The sequence below is a fragment of the Pleurodeles waltl genome, chromosome 1_1 (assembly GCF_031143425.1).
Source record: "Pleurodeles waltl isolate 20211129_DDA chromosome 1_1, aPleWal1.hap1.20221129, whole genome shotgun sequence".
Taxonomy (NCBI): Eukaryota; Metazoa; Chordata; class Amphibia; order Caudata; family Salamandridae; genus Pleurodeles; species Pleurodeles waltl.
This window is the reverse complement of record NC_090436.1, coordinates 918,695,570-918,717,518: the sequence shown is the minus strand read 5'-3', so window position 1 is coordinate 918,717,518 and position 21,949 is coordinate 918,695,570. Positions and strand designations below refer to the sequence as shown.

The 21,949-nt window shown below is 41.8% G+C and overlaps 1 protein-coding gene across 19 annotated transcripts in view; it reads left to right on the top strand.

Moving 5' to 3' along the window:
• PTPRD (protein tyrosine phosphatase receptor type D) overlaps nucleotides 1-21,949 on the top strand; it is a 3,982,777-nt gene that overhangs the window by 3,693,859 nt on the left and 266,969 nt on the right. For 16 of the 19 annotated variants that reach the window (XM_069230134.1, XM_069230131.1, XM_069230146.1 and 13 more), the window contains one exon: nucleotides 716-909. The exons of the other annotated variants lie outside the window; for them this stretch is intronic. In XM_069230134.1, coding sequence (XP_069086235.1) covers nucleotides 716-909 — 194 coding nt within the window. The remainder of the gene's footprint in view (nucleotides 1-715; nucleotides 910-21,949) is intronic. 19 annotated transcript variants of the gene reach the window in all.

The window sequence follows — 21,949 nt, the reverse complement described above, 5'->3', positions numbered from 1 at the left end:
CTTTCTCCTTGCCTTCCTTCCTCCTTTATGTCAATTTTATGATCACAGATCCTACATAGTCAAACTCCACTCTTGTCTTTATCTTGGCAATCAATAGACCACCACCGTTTCTAAGTGCATTTTGTATCTGCTACCTTCTCCTTTCCGAAAACTGCACAACTTTGTAAGATAGTTCTTCACTTCTTCTATTTTTTGTACTTTTTCCTGTCGCACTGCGTACAGGCTCTGTCTATATATAGCACTTTAATTATTTTTTTCTTGGTGCTCTTTTTAGCACATCTTTTGAAAGACTGATGCTCCAAAACTTTTGCCATCTTTCTTATTTATTGCCTTCAGAGTCAGAATGGAAAAGAAGGTGGTCCAGCTGTCATCCAATTTTTTGTCCCTACCAACGAAAAAAACATGCTTTTGAAAACCTAATACATTTTTAATCATTTATTTTAAAATATCTTTGTACTTAAATGCTTTGCACAAAGCAAAGCATCTGCCTTGGCTTTTTGCATTTTTACATGTCTTCTCTTTCTCCAATGCTCTTTTTTTCTTCCATTTTCTTTTTTTGCATCAGTCATTCTTTTTGATCTTTCACTAGAAGGTAGAGCAGATTTGTTTCATAATATGAGAGAACTTGAAATTAAAAAATAAGAAATTAAAGAATTTTCCTTAGTGAGTGGAACCAGTGACTATAATTCTGTTTTATCAAATGATGTTGTTCCAGTTCCAAGTGGCCCTCCTCGTAAAGTCGAGGTAGAGGCTGTCAACTCTACATCAGTCAAAATCACATGGCGCTCACCTATGCCGAACAAGCAGCATGGCCAAATCAGAGGATACCAGGTCCATTATGTGAGGATGGAAAATGGAGAGCCAAAGGGGCAACCCATGCTAAAAGACGTCATGCTGGCTGATGCACAGGTAACTACTTACACATAGTCCTTAATGCATGTTTTATAAAATGGTGTACTGCATACTTTATCTACCTTTTATCATATTGTCCAGGTACAGATACCTGCATGTTTGAGGTTATGTATACCATTGTGAAGCACTAGGTGATCAAATTATTAGTAACTGTATTGTTTCCTGAAACAGCAATCCAATTTATTTGAACATTACATTGTTTTGTGCAGCTCTCTTGTGGTGTTGTATGTGCTGTTTTAAATATTCACTTAACAGCATGTAGCCAGGGATCTGATTTAGTGGACCCCACTGACAAATTTCCATTCAGTTCAAAGGAGAATTCATTCAAAGACAGGAACACTTTGTTGAATGAGAAATAAAGAACAGAAGTTATCAGCATACTTTGTCCTCTGTTAGTGATAAATATTAGTCACCTATAGAAACATGTTGTGTTACTTGAAACATGAAGGGTTAAGTGGTAAAATGCAACTTCACTACATAGGTATGGTGTATGGGAACCATTCCAAGTCTTATATATTCTCTGTAACCAAAGGTAGCCGAGGGTGTCTATAGCCAGTGGCCAAAGATGAGATCACAACTCTAATTTAATCTACAATTTTCTTACACTGAAGGAACAAGGTTTAGAAATTGATTAACATAAACAAAGCAGGGTTTCATTTGTTTCATTTGAAAGTAAGAAAACCTGACTAGCTTCACTTAAGCAACCTACACAAAGATGATGAGTGAATTGTGATTTTTTTCAAGGGGCTGAGTTGGCTTGGATTCAAGTGGATTTTTGAATGAATTACAGTCAAAATTCAAATATGTGGCTTTAGCTGACTACGTTTCTGTTTACCTTTAGCAAACGGCTCCCTTAAGCTGCTGGACAGTGCTCTCAGGTTCCCTGTATTTTTATGGTACAAATTGAAGGTCATTTTCCAGTTTGTACGGGATGACTTAGTTCAGGGGATTAATCATTTCATCTGCACAATCACAAATCCCCAGTACATCAAATAAAGGAAGGCTTTCATGCTTCTGTAAGGTTAAGGGTATGTTTTAGCCAACTGTAAGTCTGATCTGTGATGATGCAGCTGTCTAAATGGCTATGGTGCATTTGGTTCTTGACACTCCTTGTCACTGAACTTGCATTTGTTCAAAGAGTAACGTTGATACTGGAGTTGTTTTTAATGTGCAATGGTTGATGAGGGATATGCTGTGGTTGATGCGGAATATGGGGACTGTTGGGAATTCAGAGTAGTGGGCTGGCAAAAGGGTTTTAGATAGCAAGGAATATGAAGATCCTTAGAGGAAGCACACTGCCTCAGCCTTGCCCAAACTTCTCCAAGATCATAATACATATTCAAGATAACTCAAGGAGGGCCCATCACCCTAGAGACAGATAGCTCCACACTGATGGCATCATGAACTCTTATACACTGAGGTGTTTCCCAGTTGCCCTCTTTATTGCTTCCAACCAGGCACAAATCATATAGTCTGAGAGATGAGACAGAACACCTCATATACTAAATATAGTTTGATAAAAGTGGTTGCAATTTGCATAGTGAGTTTCAACAAATGCATTTGTACCTTCCGAACTAACCCATGTACTAATACGTCAGTTCCCAAAATTTTGAAACATAGTGGGTTGCAACTTGACCGACCTCAAAAATATTAATGAGGTAATTGTGAACCACTATGACTGGCTCCAGTTGAGGGCAAGGTGGCCTGCTAGGGCTAATAGACCACTAGGTCTGTGACTGCCTTTAAAAAAGCAGTCTTTTTTTAAATGCAGCTGGTTTTCCAGAAATAGAAATGGGATGTGTTTAAAAGAGAAAATGAAAACTTTCACAGATATGTTTTAGGAGCAGGCAGTTGTACCAGAGAACACTGCCTGCTCCTAAAGAATGTTCTTATCCGTGTTCACAGAGGGGAAGGGATCCCATGGGGACCACTTCCTCTTTGCAAACATGTTACCACCTCTTTAGTGGTAGTAGTAAATTAATAATGTTTTAAGACCGGATTTCAGTGGTGAAACATAACACATACAATAAGGAATCAATATTTGGAAGGAACACCCTTAGCACACCCTTCTAAATACCGATTCCTTATGGTTTCCCAAACCCATTAAATTATTCAGAAAACATTTTCTGAATTCTTAAATGGGCTTAGCACAATTCAAAAAGGGTTTTACTGTTCACAAACCCTATAATTTACTGAATCAAAATGCAAAAGCAAACATCCCTTTGTGCATGAGGCCCTAACATAGAAACAACGTTGCACTTTCAGCATACTCAATTCAAACAAATAACTTACACATAACATCTTGCATGCTATATGTGTTGCTCCTCTTTAAACATAAGTAACTCCCTCTGGAACCAGAAGCAAGGAAATATTTTAGAGCTATCCTAGAAAGGATTTTGTGAAGTCAGGAATCTCTAAACCAACCACATACATTTATTATTACCAACATTTAGGGGGCTTTAATAAATCCCTGAATTCATCCTTGAAGTCTAGCAAGTCATTAATATTCATGAATATACTCTTCTTATAACTATATTCACTCTGGATTGTCTACAGTACAGGAGGGACAATTCACTGAGAAAAGGTTTTCTTGTTTTCCTCCACTAGAAAAGTATTTCTTCAGGTGCCGAGTCCCTTTACTCAACAGCTGTAATATTTGGGGGGTGTTTCCTTTTCAATACCACCTTTAAACTACACTTGTCATTATTACAGTAGATATTTGTATTGAGATCCTGTGTGAATACCCACAATGTTTTCAGTGTGCTGTTGCTCCAGGCATTATGCATGGCCGCAACATCTTTGCCATTTTATATATTCCCACCATAGCCCTCAAACTTCTATAGCAGTTGGTATACCACACTAGCAAACAGTCTGTTTGAAATTTCTTATGTCTGTAAATTTCTTCTGATCCCAACTGAATTCAATAAGGATCTGAATAATATGCTATCTCCTCATAGGACTGCTCATTTCTGAAAAACAACTAGTTTGGATTGCATTTCTCATATTGCATTTGCCAGATTTGCCTAACTGACTGTCACCTGTTTCCCCTGACAAGCGCAACGTTATTGTATCACCCATCTCTTGCTTGTGTCTACACAAGGTATTTGAATGGAATGCTCATACCTGCTGAGTTCTTACAGAAAGGTTTTATGTTCAGTGTCAATTTCTACCTTCCTAGTATAAAACACACCATCATCATTGGTCAAGTAGTATACTGCAGCCAGGTGAACTATTGTTTTTGTTATCTATCAGCTAGTTACAAACAGATACATGTATGTAAGATAGAATTTAATATTTTTGTGATTTTGCAAAGCAATGTTTGTCACCTTTTGAATAATCCACATTACTGAGGGCCTCATTTTGAGTTTGGCGGGCAGCGGAGGCTGGCCGCTCAACTATTTAGGATGGAAAACAGTGTTTCCGCTTGCTTGCCCAGTGGGAAATAGGCCACAACATTGACGCTGGCTCGAGCTGGTGGCTATTTTGCGGTGCCTCGTGTGCAACAGCACCTGTCGTGTCTTTCACTGCCTGTAATATAGGCAGGGAAAAGTGCAACTGGGTTGTCCATGGTAGCCCCTGCACTGCCTATACCAAGTGCATGGGCAGTGCAGAGCCCCGTCTCTGCCAGCCTTTGCATGGTGGTGGACCGCCATGCAAAAGCCGGCAGAGCGGGGGACTCGTAATCTCCAGGGCAGTGCTGCTTGCAGCACTGCCCTGGCGGATAAAGACCACCGGCACCACCAGGCTAATGACTGGCAGAAACATGACGCTGCCAGTGGTCGGACCTTGGTCGCTCCACCACGCTTATAATGTGGAGGCCGCACTGCTGCTTTGGCGACAGTCCAATCTCCACTGTGTCCCTGCCAGTCTCATGACCACCAGGAGCGTAATGAGGGGCTGAATGTTCGTCAAAGCAGTATACTTCAACATGCAAAGTGGAGGTTAGATTCTGGCTCAGTAAGGAAGGGATTCAATCTGATATTCTTCATTCATGATCCTCTATATAATATTATGTTCAGTTAAAAGCAAATTTCAAGAGATTTGTATTAAGATGTATTTTAATCTTCATGAAGTTTGATTTGGTGCTCTGTTCATGACATTGAACAATTTTGTCCCAGAACTCCCAGCAATCTGAATTCATGATTTAGCCAAAAGAAAGTTGAAAAAATGTGCTGCCCATGCGGATATGTTCCTTGCTAGATTGTAACTGGGGTCACTTTCTGCAGGTACTTTGGGCTTTTGCTCCAGAAGTCTTTATAAAGAGTGGATTGGACCTAAACCTTATTGAGCAGTCTGTGGATGGCTGGTCTTATGTGGCTGTGGTTGCAGAACTGCAGGCAAATTCTGGCTAATGGATTTTGCAACCTTTGTCGCCAGTCACTGAGTTTTTTAAGGAGAGCTGTGTATATGGCTTTGCAGTTGTTAAGGCATGCCATGATCAAACCTTTTGTGAACTTTACCCAATTATGAGGTCGTATAGTGGGCAGAATTTCAGGAGTAGCGTGAGCTGTATGATGACACCCTTGGCGTCTGCATTGCCTTAGAGTGAATGTAAGGTAATTGATTTTTAATGAGTTATAGTTATCGGCTAAATGAGCAGCTGTCAGTTGAGTGTGGTTCATCCAATCACCACAATTTCTGTTTTATCTCTTTCAATGCAGAGAATGCTCCCTTTTGTGCAGTGAAACAGGTGTGGCCTAGGGTTGAAGTTGTGTTTGGTTGATTCGCTTGTCTGTTTTGCAAATAGAAGTGGATTAAGGTTTAGTCCACATAGAGTTGGAAGGTCATCTCATGTTTCTCAAGACGCTAAACCAGGGTCCTTCCATAGGTCTTAAGCAGTAGGAAAGAGAGTGAAAAACCCTGTGATATGCTGGATGATTTCATTCACACGGGAGACTCCTTTGATCTGATCTGATCCACATGTTGTGGTGGTGTTTTAAAGAAAGAAATGCATTTATGCTAGGCCGGATCCTGTCATGCCCATCTAGTTTGTAGCCTTTGTATTAGAATTATGTAGTCCACAGTGTTGTAGGTAGGAGAAGGGTTAGGGCTGAATTCTTGTCATTATTAACATAGAGGAGCAACTCTTCTCCGATGAAGGCAAATTCATTGCCTGTTATAGGCATACATACTACTAAATTCCTGACTTATAAACAAAGCAGGATAGTGATCATTATTTGTGTTTGTTATTTACTACATACAGCTAACAATCTTATGCAAGCTTTTTTGCCCGAAGTATGTTTTCTTCTAGGAAAATTAAAGGCTGTTAAAAGCCTTCTGGGAAACAGCTATTATTCTGATAATCTAACCTCCTGAAATAAATGTTTGGAAAAAGCACACATACAAACTAATACAAAATGGGATACCTCTCTGCTACTCAATCAGGTTATTCACATTATCGTTAAATACATAACATAGCCCAAATAAATCAGGTATTTGAAATCAATCATTTTGACTGTCATATCTACCAACATGGTTTCCATAGTTATTTGCACAATTTGTCCGAGATGACCTATGAGATTACCTATAGTGGCTTAAAAGCCAGAACCTAAATCTATGTGTTTGCTTAATTACAAGATCACATGCTCCACCTTCTTGTTTAAAAAAATGCACGCCGTGGGGTTAGGTTTTAAAATCAATATAAGTTTAGGAAGTAGTAGTACAGGACTATTCGTTTATGTACTTTTATGTGCCTCTGTGAATTGGTCCTAATATCTACAATTCACTAATGAAATTGCAAAGAAAAGACAGTTCATTATGTTTGCACGAACTGCATATAAATATTGCCCGCATTTTCCATTTGTATTCCCATTTTCGAAATTTTGGGGCTAACTCTCAAAGGTATGTAGGAGTACATGCCTGAGTGTTGCTGGAGCTCTGCTTTATGTACTTCAAAATTCCTTTGTCACAAGGCCCCTACGACATCTATGTGCTTGTGCAGATTCTTATGCCCATCCTCTCAGATTTTTAATTACTGCTTAAGTTGAAGATAATAGCTGTCTGAATCTCCTCAAAAATTTCCAACTGGAAAATGAAAATACTAAATGAAGGCACCTCTACCATTCTTAATTGTGCGCCTAACTACAAATGAAAACACTGCAAAGGCCCAGTAGACATGTTAAAGTACTGCTGTTTAGAAATGAATCGGCTGACGTCAATACGTAGTGTTTATCTGCCAAACATGAAAGTCGATTTTGGTTGTTTTTCTGCAAATATTGTATAATCTCTTGGCCAAACATAATATCCTTGCTGGATTTTATTGATCAGCACTCAGCAAATTGTATGTTCCTTAGTGTTGTATTTGTAATTCAATTTCCCAGACTTGGGTTAGCGATACACTGACCATGTATTGCTTGGATATAAAGCCACAGTTTATTTTGGTGAAAATTGTTATAGACTCTGCTTGAATGCATTGCTCAATGTGGTTTTGTCTCTCTTCATAGCTTCGCAACATTTGAAAAGTCTTTGCATTAAGAGAGGAGCTCAGCAAAGATATTTTAGGTCCAACAATGGCTGCCAACAGTGATCGATAGTAGGCAGCTCAAGTGATAAGTATACTACCAGAAATCGCAGGAAACCGTGTAAGAATTAATACAAACTACATATGTAAGATTGATGAAGGTCCTTATGTCTGGGCATGGCAAATAGGTGAGACATATTTTAAAGTAGTCATGTCTTAGGGCAGTCTTGAGTGCAATTTCAGGGGTAAATAGTTCAATGCGTATTTTTAAACATATTTTTTCGATTGTCAGAATCGTCTGATAGCAAATTTGCATTGTTGATGAAAGTTTGGAATAAAGTTATCCTACTAGTGGCCCACCATTATACACAAATTTTGGCAGAACAATAATTATTCTGCCGAAATATCTCACTATAATAACATATGAAATCGGGTTGCAGATATTTTTGTGCAGGAGTTCCCTCTTTCCTTCTCTGCTCCTTGTGCTACATATTTTTCAATTCTTTCCTGTTTCTCATTTCTTTGTGACCTTTCATGTCCACACTATATTAGGGAACTTGACAATTGGTTCTCCATCAGAATCAGCCTCTTATACATACTGCAACCCAAATTTGTTAAAAAGACCATGTGATGTCTTTCTCTAAAAGACTGAATGAAATAATAATGGATTTATCAAGCACAGGATACCCAGGGCAGGTTGTCCTGCACTATATGTGGGCAGTGCCTGTACTTTGAGCTGAGCTTGAAATTATCTTGGAGTAAAAGGCAGAGGGATGAAACACCTAAGGATCCAAGAGGCAGGGCATGTTCATCATTCTTGGTTAAAATCTGACGACTGTGCCACTGTGCCATTCCCTCCCTTTGTTAAGTTCATATTAGGAGGAAATATGATAGACTCCTGGTCCTGGCTAAGGAACTGATAAAGGACAGAAATACTGTTAAGTGAACTAAGTTTGTTTCTCTTAGCATGCTTCTCAATGTCAGTGAGTGGAGAGCACTTGGTAATTAAAAGACCTGCAATGCACATTTGCTCCAGTTTGTTAGCTCCTAGTTGTAGGGGACCAAATAATCCCTATTCATGTTTGATGGAATTTAATGTAAACAAAGCAGGTTTTGAAGGTGCCTTTTCAAGAAAAAAGTGGGTTTGCCAGAAATGTGTGGATTTAGCGTTGATCATTTGTGAAGAGACCTAGAGCTTCAAAACCGTGCATTTTAGGTTCTGACCTGGCTGTATGCAATATGTTTTTGACATGCAGAACTGTTTTTAAATTTGCATTATTATGGATCATGTTTCATTCAGGCATCTCTCCAGTTGTGCACATGTATTGGCAAGTTACCTCTGACTCCAGTTCTCACTTTCTCACCAGCAGGCTACCACTAGCTTTTACTCTCTAGCAAGCTTTGGAACTTCTCCTCTTCAGTGGAACTTCCTACTCATTCCCATTCCCTATTTCATGGTTTTCTGATCCCTATCCTTATCGCCACTGACTCTGGCTTGGCACTTCAGCAGCTGCCCATCTGCCAAGACCACCAGATGCCTAAGTGACTACCCAGTATGTAGTATACTTCCTACAGCCAGTATGATATGTGGGTCTGAGGGCAGCTGTCTCTTGTCACAAAACTCTTCCCTCATTCTCCCCTCTTTCCACCCATTTTCTCTTCCAGGGCTCTCACTTAGCCTCAGCTATGTATTAAACTATTTAATAGTGAGATAATTATACATTTACACTTAAGGGCTCATTATGACTTTGGCGGGTGGCCTCCACCGCTCACCAAAGTCCTGGTGTCAAAATGACCGCCTATGCGACCATCCCTCTGCGGGCCCTATTCCGAGTTTCCCGCTGGGCCCGCAGGCGGAAACAGCATTTCCAACCACCGTCCAGTGGGACACTCACCACAACATTGACTCCAGATCATAATCTAGCTGGCGGCAATGTTGCAGGGCATCAGGTGTGACAGCACCCGTTGCACTTTTCACTGCCCGTAATTCGGGCAGTGAAAAGCGTGATGGGGCTGTCCATGAGGGCCACTGCACTGCCCCATGCCAAGTGCCCTCATAGGGCCCCCTTTCAGCCAGCCTTTGCATGGTGGGCCGACGGCCATGCAAAGGCTGGCAGAAAGAGGACAGCGCTGCCCTGGTGGATTATGACCGCCGAGACCGCCAGGCTGTCGACTGGTGGCAACCTGGCAGTGCCGGTGCTCAGGACCATGGCGGCTCCACCACAGTCACAGTGTGGTGGTCAGACTACCACTATGGTAGCAGTCCAATCGCCACCACGAGTGTGGAAGTTTTAAGACCGCCACACTCTTATGAGGGCCTTCATTTCTCTCTCTTGATTAAGTCATGTCATTGACTCTCTGGAGTCACTCTAGTTCTTGGTATTTCTTTACAATATATTCTTACTATTTTCAAAGCAATTTGCAATGCTTATTGACACATCACATTTTCACAATTTAGTAGACAAAACAGTCGTTGCACTTCACTTTGTTCCTCTGCTGCCAAAAATAATCAGGCTGTTTTATGCTTGTAGACATCAACAACTCTCAGATGTTAGATGTTATTCTTGTACAGTGCAATATTTCTTCATTAGAATAAACCAATAATAGGGGGTGAAAAAGTGTGTGCACCAGTTGCACTGCAATTCATCTTCCATGTCACCTTCATTGAACTATCCCATGCACAAATACATATTTCAGTTTGTTAAGATACACTGGTTTTCTACAATGCAACACACATTCAATGAAATGCAATGGAAGGGCCTTTACTATTCCTGGGCCTAGGGGAATGGCATTTACTCTTCCTGGATTCACCTGAAAATTATTTTCTCTATCTATTTGAAACATATGTCATGGACAACTTTTAGCGTCATGTACAAAACATTTAAATCCCCCAAGAACAAGAGAAGAAATTCATTGCTTTGTTCTGCTCCAGAATCTGTCATGTTCTGAAATGACCACTAGAGAGTTTGCTTCTTTAGGAAGCTTTTGATTAAATACCACAGTAATGATAACAATGCTTAGCACAATATCCTTCTCTGGGCCAGAAGTATAGGAGGTAGATTTTTGCGGATAAGGTTTACTACTTCTTAAAGTGTTTTTCTAAGCATTTAAAGATTGAGTTGTCTTTGGGATTTCAGCATGAGGTTGTATACAGTTTCATAGTAGTTCGATGGCATATGTTGCTGCAGATACACATGTTTTGCACAGTCCGCTGCCTGGTGTTGGGCTCGGAGTATTACAAGTTGTTTTTCTTCGAAGAAGTCTTTTTTGGTCACGGGACCGAAGGACTCCTCCCTCTTCGGCTCCATTGCGCATGGGCGTCGACTCCATCTTAGATTGTTTTTTTCCGCTGTCGGGTTCGGACGTATTCCTTTTCGCTCCGTGTTTCGGTTCGGAAAGTTAGTCAGAATCTCGGAAGAAAGCGTTGGTATTGTTCCGTTTGGTATCGGGATAGTTAGGTACATCGACACCGATCATCGGAAGACTTTGGGGTAGCTTCGATCCCCCCATCGGGGCCTGGTCGGCCCGACCGCGTGCGACATCGAAGCCGATGGAACGGACCCCGTTTCGTTTCTGCCCAAAATGTCACAGTAAGTATCCTTATACAGATCAGCACTTGGTCTGTAACTTGTGCTTGTCCCCCGAGCACAAGGAGGATACCTGTGAGGCCTGTCGAGCCTTCCGGTCCAGAAAAACACTCCGGGACCGAAGAGCCAGGCGTCTACAAATGGCGTTTCGACGACGAAGAGGAAACATTCTCGGTTCCGGAATCAGAATCCGGAGACTCCGACGTCGAACAACAGCAACAAACAGTGAGTAAGACGTCGAAAATTAAAACCATCGAGAAGACAAAAGCCCAGGGGACGCCACTGCCAACAGGCCATGGCTCGACCCATAAAACCGGCGACCCGTCGAAGGCGCCGAAAAAGGGCACGCCCATAGCGAAGACACCCGACTCCGGTCGAGGGACCGCCATGGAGCAACCTCGGAGCCGAGATAGCGGCTCCGAGAGGCAAAAACAAGATGCCGGCACCGAAAAACATCGGCACCGAGACACACTGCCGAAAGCCACAAAAATTCTGTCGGTGCCGAAGCCGAAAAAAGATTCTCTCTCGGCGCCGAAAAGTTCCACACCTTCATCCTACACAGAGGAACAAGGAATAAGTGGCCAGATGCACAGATTTGGACAAGAGCTCCAAAGTGTAGAATCAGACTACACACAAAAGAGATTGTACATCCAGCAAGACACAGGGAAGATATCAACCCTTCCCCCAATAATGAGGAAAAGAAGGATCGGACTTCTCAAGGATGACGCACAACCGCAAGCCAAAGTGGTTAAAAAAGTCACACCTCCGCCCTCTCCACCACAACAGGCATCGCCGGCACAAACACCGCCACAAATGCACTCACCAGCGCAAACTACCATAAGTCAAGATAATCAGGATCAAGACGCTTGGGACCTATATGACACCCCAGTGCCGGACAATGATCCTGATTCATACCCCACAAAGCCGTCACCGCCAGAGGACAGTACCTCATACTCGCAACTGGTGGCTAGGGCTGCAGAATTCCACAATATCCAACTGCATTCCGATCCTATAGAGGATGATTTTTTATTTAACACCCTCTCGGCTACACATAGCCAATATCAATGTCTCCCAATGCTACCAGGGATGTTACGGCACGCAAAACAAATTTTTGAAGAGCCCGTAAAATCAAGAGCCATCACCCCAAGGGTGGATAAGAAATACAAACCACCACCCACAGACCCAGTGTTTATTACTTCGCAGTTACCACCTGACTCCGTAGTAGTAGGGGCAGCTCGCAAGAAAGCAAATTCCCATACATCTGGCGACGCCCCACCTCCGGACAAAGAAAGCAGAAAATTTGATGCGGCAGGAAAAAGAGTAGCATCACAGGCAGCCAACCAGTGGCGCATCGCAAATTCTCAAGCGCTGCTGGCCAGATATGACCGCGCACACTGGGATGAGATGCAACTTCTCGTAGACCATCTTCCCCAGGAATACCAAAAAAGGGCGCAGCAAATAGTTGAAGAGGGACAAACGATCTCAAACAATCAAATCCGCTCTTCACTGGACGCAGCCGATACTGCAGCGAGAACAGTCAACACTGCTGTCACCATAAGGAGACACGCTTGGCTCCGCACTTCAGGCTTCAAACCTGAAATCCAGCAGGCTGTCCTTAATATGCCCTTCAACGAGAAACAACTTTTTGGCCCTGAAGTGGACACAGCCATTGAAAAACTTAAAAAGGACACAGACACGGCTAAAGCCATGGGCGCACTCTACTCCCCGCAGAGCAGAGGCTCTTTTAGAAAAACTCCATTTAGAGGGGGGTTTCGTGGCCAACCCACAGACACCACCAGCCAACAAACAAGAACCACACCATATCAGGGTTCATTCCAAAGGGGAGGTTTCAGGGGATATAGAGGGGGTCAATTCCCAAGGAGTAGGGGAAGATTCCAGACTCCAAAAACACCTCCACCTAAACAGTGACTTTCAAGTCACACAGCCCCTTCACTCAACACCAGTGGGGGGAAGACTAAGCCAATTCTACCAATCTTGGCAGCAGATTACAACAGACAATTGGGTATTAGCAATAATCCAACATGGCTATTGCATAGAATTCCACAAATTCCCACCAAACATCCCTCCAAAAACACGCAAAATGTCACCACAACATTTAGAACTTTTAGGACTAGAAGTTCAAGCACTACTGCAAAAGGATGCAATAGAGTTAGTACCAGTACAACAAAAAAACACAGGAGTTTACTCCCTGTACTTTCTAATTCCAAAAAAAGACAAAACATTAAGACCAATATTAGATCTCAGGACACTAAATACCTACATCATATCGGACCACTTTCACATGGTCACACTACAAGACATCATTCCACTGCTCAAACAGCAAGATTACATGACCACATTAGACCTAAAAGATGCGTACTTTCATATACCGATACACCCTTCTCACAGAAAGTACCTAAGGTTCGTATTCAAAGGAATACATTACCAATTCAAAGTGTTGCCATTCGGAATAACAACTGCACCAAGAGTGTTCACAAAATGTCTAGCAGTAGTAGCAGCACATATCAGGAGACAACAGATACATGTGTTTCCTTACCTGGACGATTGGCTAATCAAGACCAACACAGTAAAAAAGTGCACAAACGACACCACATATGTCATACAAACCCTTCACAAACTGGGTTTCTCCATCAACTATACAAAATCACACCTCGAACCGTGTCAGACACAACAATATCTAGGAGCAACCATCAACACATCAAAGGGCATTGCCACTCCAAGTCCACAAAGAGTGCAAGCATTCCACAAGGTAATAAGTGCTATGTTTCCAAACCAAAAGATACAAGCAAAATTTGTGCTAAAACTTCTAGGCATGATGTCATCATGCATAGCCATTGTCCCAAACGCAAGACTACACATGCGACCCTTACAACAGTGCCTAGCATCACAATGGTCACAGGCACAGGGTCAACTTCAAGATCTGGTGTTGGTAGACCGCCAAACATACCTCTCGCTTCTATGGTGGAACAGCAACAATTTAAACAAAGGGCGGACATTTCAGGACCCAGTGCCTCAATACGTTATAACAACAGATGCTTCCATGACAGGGTGGGGAGCACACCTCAATCACCACAGCATTCAAGGACAATGGGATGTACACCAAACAAAATTTCATATCAATTACCTAGAACTGTTAGCAGTATTTCTAGCGTTAAAAGCCTTTCAACCCATAATAACACACAAATACATTCTTGTCAAAACAGACAACATGACAACAATGTATTACTTAAACAAACAAGGAGGAACACACTCAACACAATTGTGCCTCCTAACACAAAAAATATGGCAGTGGGCGATTCACAACAACATTCGCCTAATAGCACAATTTATTCCAGGGATCCAAAACCAACTAGCAGACAACCTTTCGCGAGACCACCAACAAGTCCACGAATGGGAAATTCACCCCCAAGTTCTGAACAAGTACTTTCAAATTTGGGGAACACCCCAGATAGATTTGTTCGCAACAAAAGAAAACGCAAAATGCCAAAACTTCGCATCCAGGTACCCACACCGCGAATCACAAGGCAATGCTCTATGGATGAGTTGGTCAGGGATATTTGCATACGCTTTTCCCCCTCTCCCTCTCCTTCCATATCTAGTAAACAAGTTGAGTCAAAACCAACTCAAACTCATACTGATAGCACCCACATGGGCAAGACAACCTTGGTATACAACTCTACTAGACCTTTCACTAGTATCGCATGTCAAACTACCCAACAGACCACATCTGTTAACACAACACAAACAACAGATCAGGCATCCAAACCCAGCATCATTGAATCTGGCAATTTGGCTCCTGAAATCCTAGAATTCGGACACTTAGACCTCACACAAGAATGCATGGAGGTCATAAAACAAGCTAGAAAAGCTTCCACTAGACACTGCTATGCATCTAAGTGGAAAAGATTTGTTTGCTACTGCCATACCAATCAAATCCAACCATTACATGCCTCTACAAAGGACATAGTGGGATACTTACTACATTTGCAAAAAGTGAATCTCGCTTTTTCATCTATAAAAATACACCTCGCAGCAATATCTGCTTACCTACAAACTACTCATTCATCGTCTCTATTTAGAATACCAGTTATTAAAGCATTCATGGAAGGGCTAAAAAGAATTATGCCACCAAGAACACCACCAGTTCCTTCATGGAACCTTAACATCGTCTTAACAAGACTCATGGGTCCACCTTTCGAACCCATGCATTCCTGTGAAATGCAATATCTAACCTGGAAAGTCGCATTTCTCATTGCAATCACATCCCTCAGAAGAGTAAGTGAAATACAGGCATTTACCATACAAGAACCATTTATTCAAATACACAAAAATAAAATAGTTCTAAGAACAAATCCAAAATTTCTACCAAAAGTAATCTCACCATTCCATTTAAATCAAACAGTAGAATTGCCAGTGTTCTTCCCACAACCAGATTCCGTGGCTGAAAGGGCACTACATACATTAGACATCAAAAGAGCACTAATGTACTACATTGACAGAACAAAGCTAATCAGGAAAACAAAACAACTGTTCATAGCTTTTCAAAAATCACACATAGGAAATCCAATCTCTAAACAAGGCATTGCTAGATGGATAGTCAGATGTATTCAAACATGCTATCTTAAAGCCAAAAGAGAATTGCCTATTACACCAAAGGCACACTCAACCAGAAAGAAAGGTGCTACAATGGCCTTTCTAGGAAACATTCCTATGAGCGAAATATGTAAGGCTGCAACCTGGTCTACGCCTCATACATTTACTAAACACTACTGTGTAGACGTACTAAATGCACAACAAGCTACAGTGGGCCAAGCTGTACTAAGAACATTATTCCAAACTACTTCAACTCCTACAGGCTAAACCACCGCTTTTAGGGGAGGTAACTGCTTTATAGTCTATGCAAAACATGTGTATCTGCAGCAACATATGCCATCGAACTGAAAATGTCACTTACCCAGTGTACATCTGTTCGTGGCATTAGTCGCTGCAGATTCACATGTGCCCTCCCGCCTCCCCGGGAAGCCTGTAGCCGTTTAGAAGTAGATCTTAAATCTTAAACATTTGTACATTTGTAAATAATTATTATAAACTTTTTATGTACATACGTATTCACTCCATTGCATGGGCACTATTTATAGCAAACAACTCCATCCTCACCCTCTGCGGGGAAAACAATCTAAGATGGAGTCGACGCCCATGCGCAATGGAGCCGAAGAGGGAGGAGTCCTTCGGTCCCGTGACCAAAAAAGACTTCTTCGAAGAAAAACAACTTGTAATACTCCGAGCCCAACACCAGGCAGCGGACTGTGCAAAACATGTGAATCTGCAGCGACTAATGCCACGAACAGATGTACACTGGGTAAGTGACATTTTCATTATCCTTCGTGATACTATTGTAGAAGATGAGTTATAACCAATTTGTGGAAGTATCAATTAGTCACTTGGCATCCCATACTGGATTTGGTAGAGTTCCTGTTTATAGAAGAAAAGCTTCTGTTTAATATTCACTGCCCTGGTGTGAACAGCAATAAATATCTTCTACTACTTAATAGTTGCGAACTGAAAAATAAACTATTATGACAAGCTATACCAGGGCCGAGATTCACTAAGTTCATTACTGACTTAAGTATTAAAGAGGTGACAACAAGACAGCATTTACATGGTCAAAATCCTGTGCACTGAATCGAGGGGTGTGTATTGCTCTCATTAAGTGATTGTCAAATTTCTGAGTAAATCAGCTAACAGCAGCATTTTGTCTGCAGAAGAGGCTGGGAATATCTACAAAAGACCCTCAAACTGGCTTCAGAGTCTAAAAATAGTTGCAGGTTTACTGTTTTCTAGTGCAGGTGTAAATCCATTTTGCTTTCACATTGAGTAAGAGAAGGGAGTTCCAACACAAATTATTTGGGTGGGGAAGGCATTTCTTCTTCAAGGGGAAAACTAATTTTGCAATGAATAACAAGAAACAGGCAGAGCAAATGTACTACTGTCTTTTAGAAATTGGGTTGCTGGTTGGCTCGAGTTTGTACACTCACACCAGTAACACAATGAATACAACACAAAAGAGACCCCTACACAGGAATACATAAAATATATATTATATGTAAATCATTGACCAACATGACCAGAATCATAAATTCAATGTGTATTATGCAATTCCTGAAGTAGTAATTGTTATCCTCAGCAGTGCAAGATTCAAAACAGTGTACATTATAACATCAGAGCATGAAATGCAACAGGTTATGAAAAAATGAACTTGGAAGTCAGCAGAAAACAATAAAGGGCAGAATGTGTAGCAATAATCTCTCAGCATTACAGTGATCTAGATACAGTGCATCTGCTTTCCTATCACAAGATGTATGGTAAATTGTCACCAAATGCAGGTTGCAGAAACCCCTGCATACCTACTGCATTGATTACAGTAAAACAACACAAGCAAGATCAGTGCCTCCGTTTAGGATTTTCCTGCACTGCTGCCCGATCCAGCTTATGAGTGCCCCCAAGGTATGTTCTTGAGAGGGGACACACACACACACACACACACGCACACACACACACACAGCCACACTGTAACAAGGGCGGGGAGTCCCCACTGGGTCCTTCACATGCAGAATGGCAAGGGGCAGTCTCCCACAGATGTGTGGCACAGCTACTGAGGGTTCCAACACTGGGAGTTGCAGCGTGGGACCCTAAGCTCACAGAGGAGCCCGCAGCACCCCTGCCTGAGGCTCCGTACCTTCCTGGGAGTTGGAGCAGTCCTTCATCCTTTGACTGAGCAGGGCCGCGCAGGGCTGGGAGGAATGTCCACAGGACTACGGAGCTCTTCTCTCTGCAGGTGCACAGGTAATGTCACCAAGAGCTCCTTCCTGCACTCCAAGTCTCCAATAATAGAGGGGGGCCCCTCTGGGGAGGGGTCCCTAGTCAGGGAGAAGGTGCCACTGGATGGCGCTTCTCTTTCAGGTGGTGTACATCGTGGTTCCATCACTGACAGGAGGTGGGTTCAAAATAACACTCTAGCTGCTCCTGAAGACTCAGAAACAGCGCTTCATTATGCGCTGTTAGTAGTGAATGGGTAGCCTTAAACACCAAGGCCCATATTTATACATTTGTAGCGCCGCATTTGCATCATTTTTTGATGCAAAATTGGCGAAAACTTACAAAGTGCTATTGTATTTTGTAAGTTTGCGCTGCTTTTGCATCAAAAAATGAGGCAAATGCGGCACTAAAAAAGTATAAATATGAGCCCAAGTGTCCGATATCTATTAAGTGAAACACTCGGCAAGCGCTGTTCCTTAAGGAATGGGGGAGTCACCAGGCAGTGCTCAACATGCTCTAAAAATGCTCAAAAAGCAGTGAAAGTGAGGGTCTCACCACATGCTGGATTGAGGCGACTTGGGTGGCCAGACTTACAGTCCATGACCAGTTCTGGGCAGTCACCAGTCCTAGGAGAATACTGGGGATCACCCAGGGAGCAGTAGGCAGACAGGCCAGAACATAGAGTCACACTGCAAAGTGGCAGTCCCTTCAACAACCTAGCAGGCAGCAGGTGAGTACAATAAAGCATGTAGCCCAAATGGCGGTTTCTCTTGGCAGCACAGCAGTCCTCTGGTGCAGTATGTCAGCCAGCAGTGCCTGGCTACAAGTCCACACAGTGTCTAAAATCATGGGGTCAGAGCCCCTTTACTTATACTCATAAAGGTCTTCGATGTAGGGGGTGACTTCAAAGGAACCCTTTCAAGTGTAACACAAACCCCTTTCAACCCAGTCCTGGCCCCAGACATCAGTAAGGGGTAAATCAGCCCTTTGTGTGAGGGTAAGACCCAACCTACTGACATGTAAGGGGGGAACAACCTCTCCCTCTCCCAGCCCAGGAAGACTATCATTATGCAGATGAATTCAGATGTATCTCCTGTCACACCCAACCCTTCCTGTGTTGTGGCTGATTGGAAAGTATGCACAAAGTGTAACTGTTACTCAGCCCTAAATGTGGATTAGAGTCAGGCTGCAAAGTAGATGGAGTTTTAAGCACAGAGAAATGTCCACTTTCTAAAAGTGGCATTTCTAAAATTAGCAATGCAAACTCTAACTACACCAGTAAGCAGGATTTCTCACTACCATTCCAAACATATCAGACATGGCAATGCTCCTCCTTTTGGATCAGGAATTACCGTTTAGAAGTATATAAAGGAATTCCCAGTGTTAACCTATGAGAGGAGCAGCCATCACAGTAGTGAAAAACGAAATAGGCTGTTTGTCCCTACTAGTACATGCAAAACCTAAAGGTACGTGTCCTACCTTTAGGGCTACCTAGGTCCTACCTTAGGGGTGATTTAGATATAATAAAAGGGGAGTTTAGTACTTGGAAAGTAGTCTGAAATGCCAAGTCAAGGTGGCAGTAAACTGCCTGAGTCAGATTTTGAAAGACTACCACTATGGGTAGCGCTATCAGGCCCATTAGTAGTATTTATTTTGCAGGGCCTTGGTATATGGTATACCACCATATAAGGTACTTACAGGTAAAATAAATATGCCAAACAGGTGTAAACTAACCATACCTTATTTTAGGGGAGAGAGCACATGCACATTAGCACTGATTAGCAGAGGTAAAGTGCTCAGAGTCCTAAAGCCAACAAAAAGGGAGGAGGAAGGCAACACGATTGGAGATAGCCCTGCAGAAAAGGCCATTCACAACACTGTCACATAGATAGAGTTGCAGTTTGCAACATTTTTTACACATGTTCATTTTCTTCAAGTGTGTTTTTTCCTGCTAGTCTTTGTCTATCACAGAATGTTAGGGCAAGTCCTGGACTTAGTTCAGAATTCTGAGAAAGTCAAACATGTGTCACAAACCTAGAAGTGGTCATGTAGGAACAAATGTCCAGCTTTCTAGAAAGCCCCTTTCTGATTCAGGGTATTTAAGAACTATAAAGTTATCATTGCAAAAGTGGTTCCATAAAGACTTCTCCAGAGATATTGTACTCCTATAGGCTTTATCTTCCAAAAAGGAATTCTCCTAGACTGCAATGATAAAGCACAGAATATCGAAGAAGATTGAGCTCCATAATAGCCTAGGAAAATCACCCTAAATAAACAAAACAGGAATGAGTGCCAACCCAAGGTCTGTGTAGACCAGCCTGCAGAACTTTGATCATTGGGAAAAATGTGACTTTCAGTACCACATGGCTCTGTGCAACTGTCATTATAGATGCCATCAGAAAGTGATTTTGGGGCAAAGCAGACTTTCTGTGCCACCCAACATAAAGATGATTAAAGGCTATGAATGCATCCATCTATCTTCAAATTTCAAGCTTAATCTTTTTAATGAACATGAGAAAATAGCCACCGACTCACCTCCCTCAAAATGTTTTGTACACGGGCCACATCATAAAGATAGAATAGATTGTCATGCTAAACATTAATGCTCATTTAGGATTATTGAAATAGTTTCCATGATCCTCATGATCATTAAATAACAAAAATAAGCAATACTTCATTCATAGAAAGAATAGTGTCTTGCTTCATGACAAATGCACTGAATATTGTTGCATTAATACCCTTGAATGAAGTTAGATGGTCAAAAGGTGGTTGAGTATAAACTCAGTTTGAGCCTATCTTTAATGGTTAGTGCCATTTCAAAGATGTAAGCACAACATATTTCCTCATTGACCACCCCTGGGGTGCCCTTTAATAAATATTTGTTATGCTATACACCTTCCTGCCCTATAGAACATACTTTGAGATCCATTTGTAGCTCATACTTCACATGTGGGGTGGGGACAGGCTGCATCATTGGTCCGGTTTGATCTTCTCTGAACACTTGTGAGCTGGGTGCGTTCAAGGACCAACTTAAAAAATTTGAATGCAAAAATAAATGTTTCTTTACAATGCAGTCCTTTGGTAGCTACTATAAGAGTTCTGGCCCTTGTGTGTTCCTGCACAAATTAATTTTAGTGCTCCAATGGTTGTTTGAAACTGACAGGATAAAGTAATACTAGTAGCACGTGCAGTTATAGTTGCATAAATGTAAAAAACGATTTATTTGCATTCTTTATTTTAAAAGTACTTACTTTGATTGTTCTCTGATCTACCTTTTCGAAAGCAAGGTTATGTGTTCTTTATAGATGGGCATATATACTCATGTTAATAGTTGGGGAGTGGGGTCTCAATCATTTAGTCAGATTTATCCTTCCAGTTTGGACTGTCAAGCAGGAAAGCCCTAAGGTTGCCCCCAAAATAAAAGCTAGGTGATGTCTGTTCAATATTATTGCTCTATACTAAGACTTCACAAAGGTCCTTGAGATATTAAAACACTTAGGAATTTGGTACATCCAACCTTGAGAAACACATTTGTTTATGGTGAAAAATAATCTACATTTAATATGGGGTTCTGGCTCCTAAAGTTGTCGTATATTGAAAGTTTAAAAAAGGATGCCCTGCATTAGTTAAAGACCTTGCTTGACTTCCTGTATGGACAATGCCCCTGTTGGTGACTCAAACTAAAACTATGGAAGGCTGTAGCTTCAGTTTGACACATTCTGTAGGAGTAGTCTGACAACACAATGGCAGCATCTGGGCCAAGATCCATAGTTGAGGGAAATAACTAGCCACATTGTTACATTAGATTCATGGCAACAGTCTGTGAATCAGGCAGGAATCCTCATCTTTACTGAATTCCAGCGATATAAGCAGGGATGCAGATTACTGCAACTAATTAATTTGTTCCTGTGGCAGATTAATTTCTGAAAGGATAAAGAACAATATGTTGGCTAGGGATCTCTTGAGGGAAGGCGTTGTGAATCTCGAGGAATTTTGTTAGTTGAACCTAACAGATATTTCTCCAGATTCACTTATTTTTTTATTGAAGACATAGTTTCGTATCCATGACTACAAAGACTGTGATACACAGCAGTGCCTTACACGTTTAGTCCAGCATACACAAACATATTGTGTCATACACATCCTTACAGGT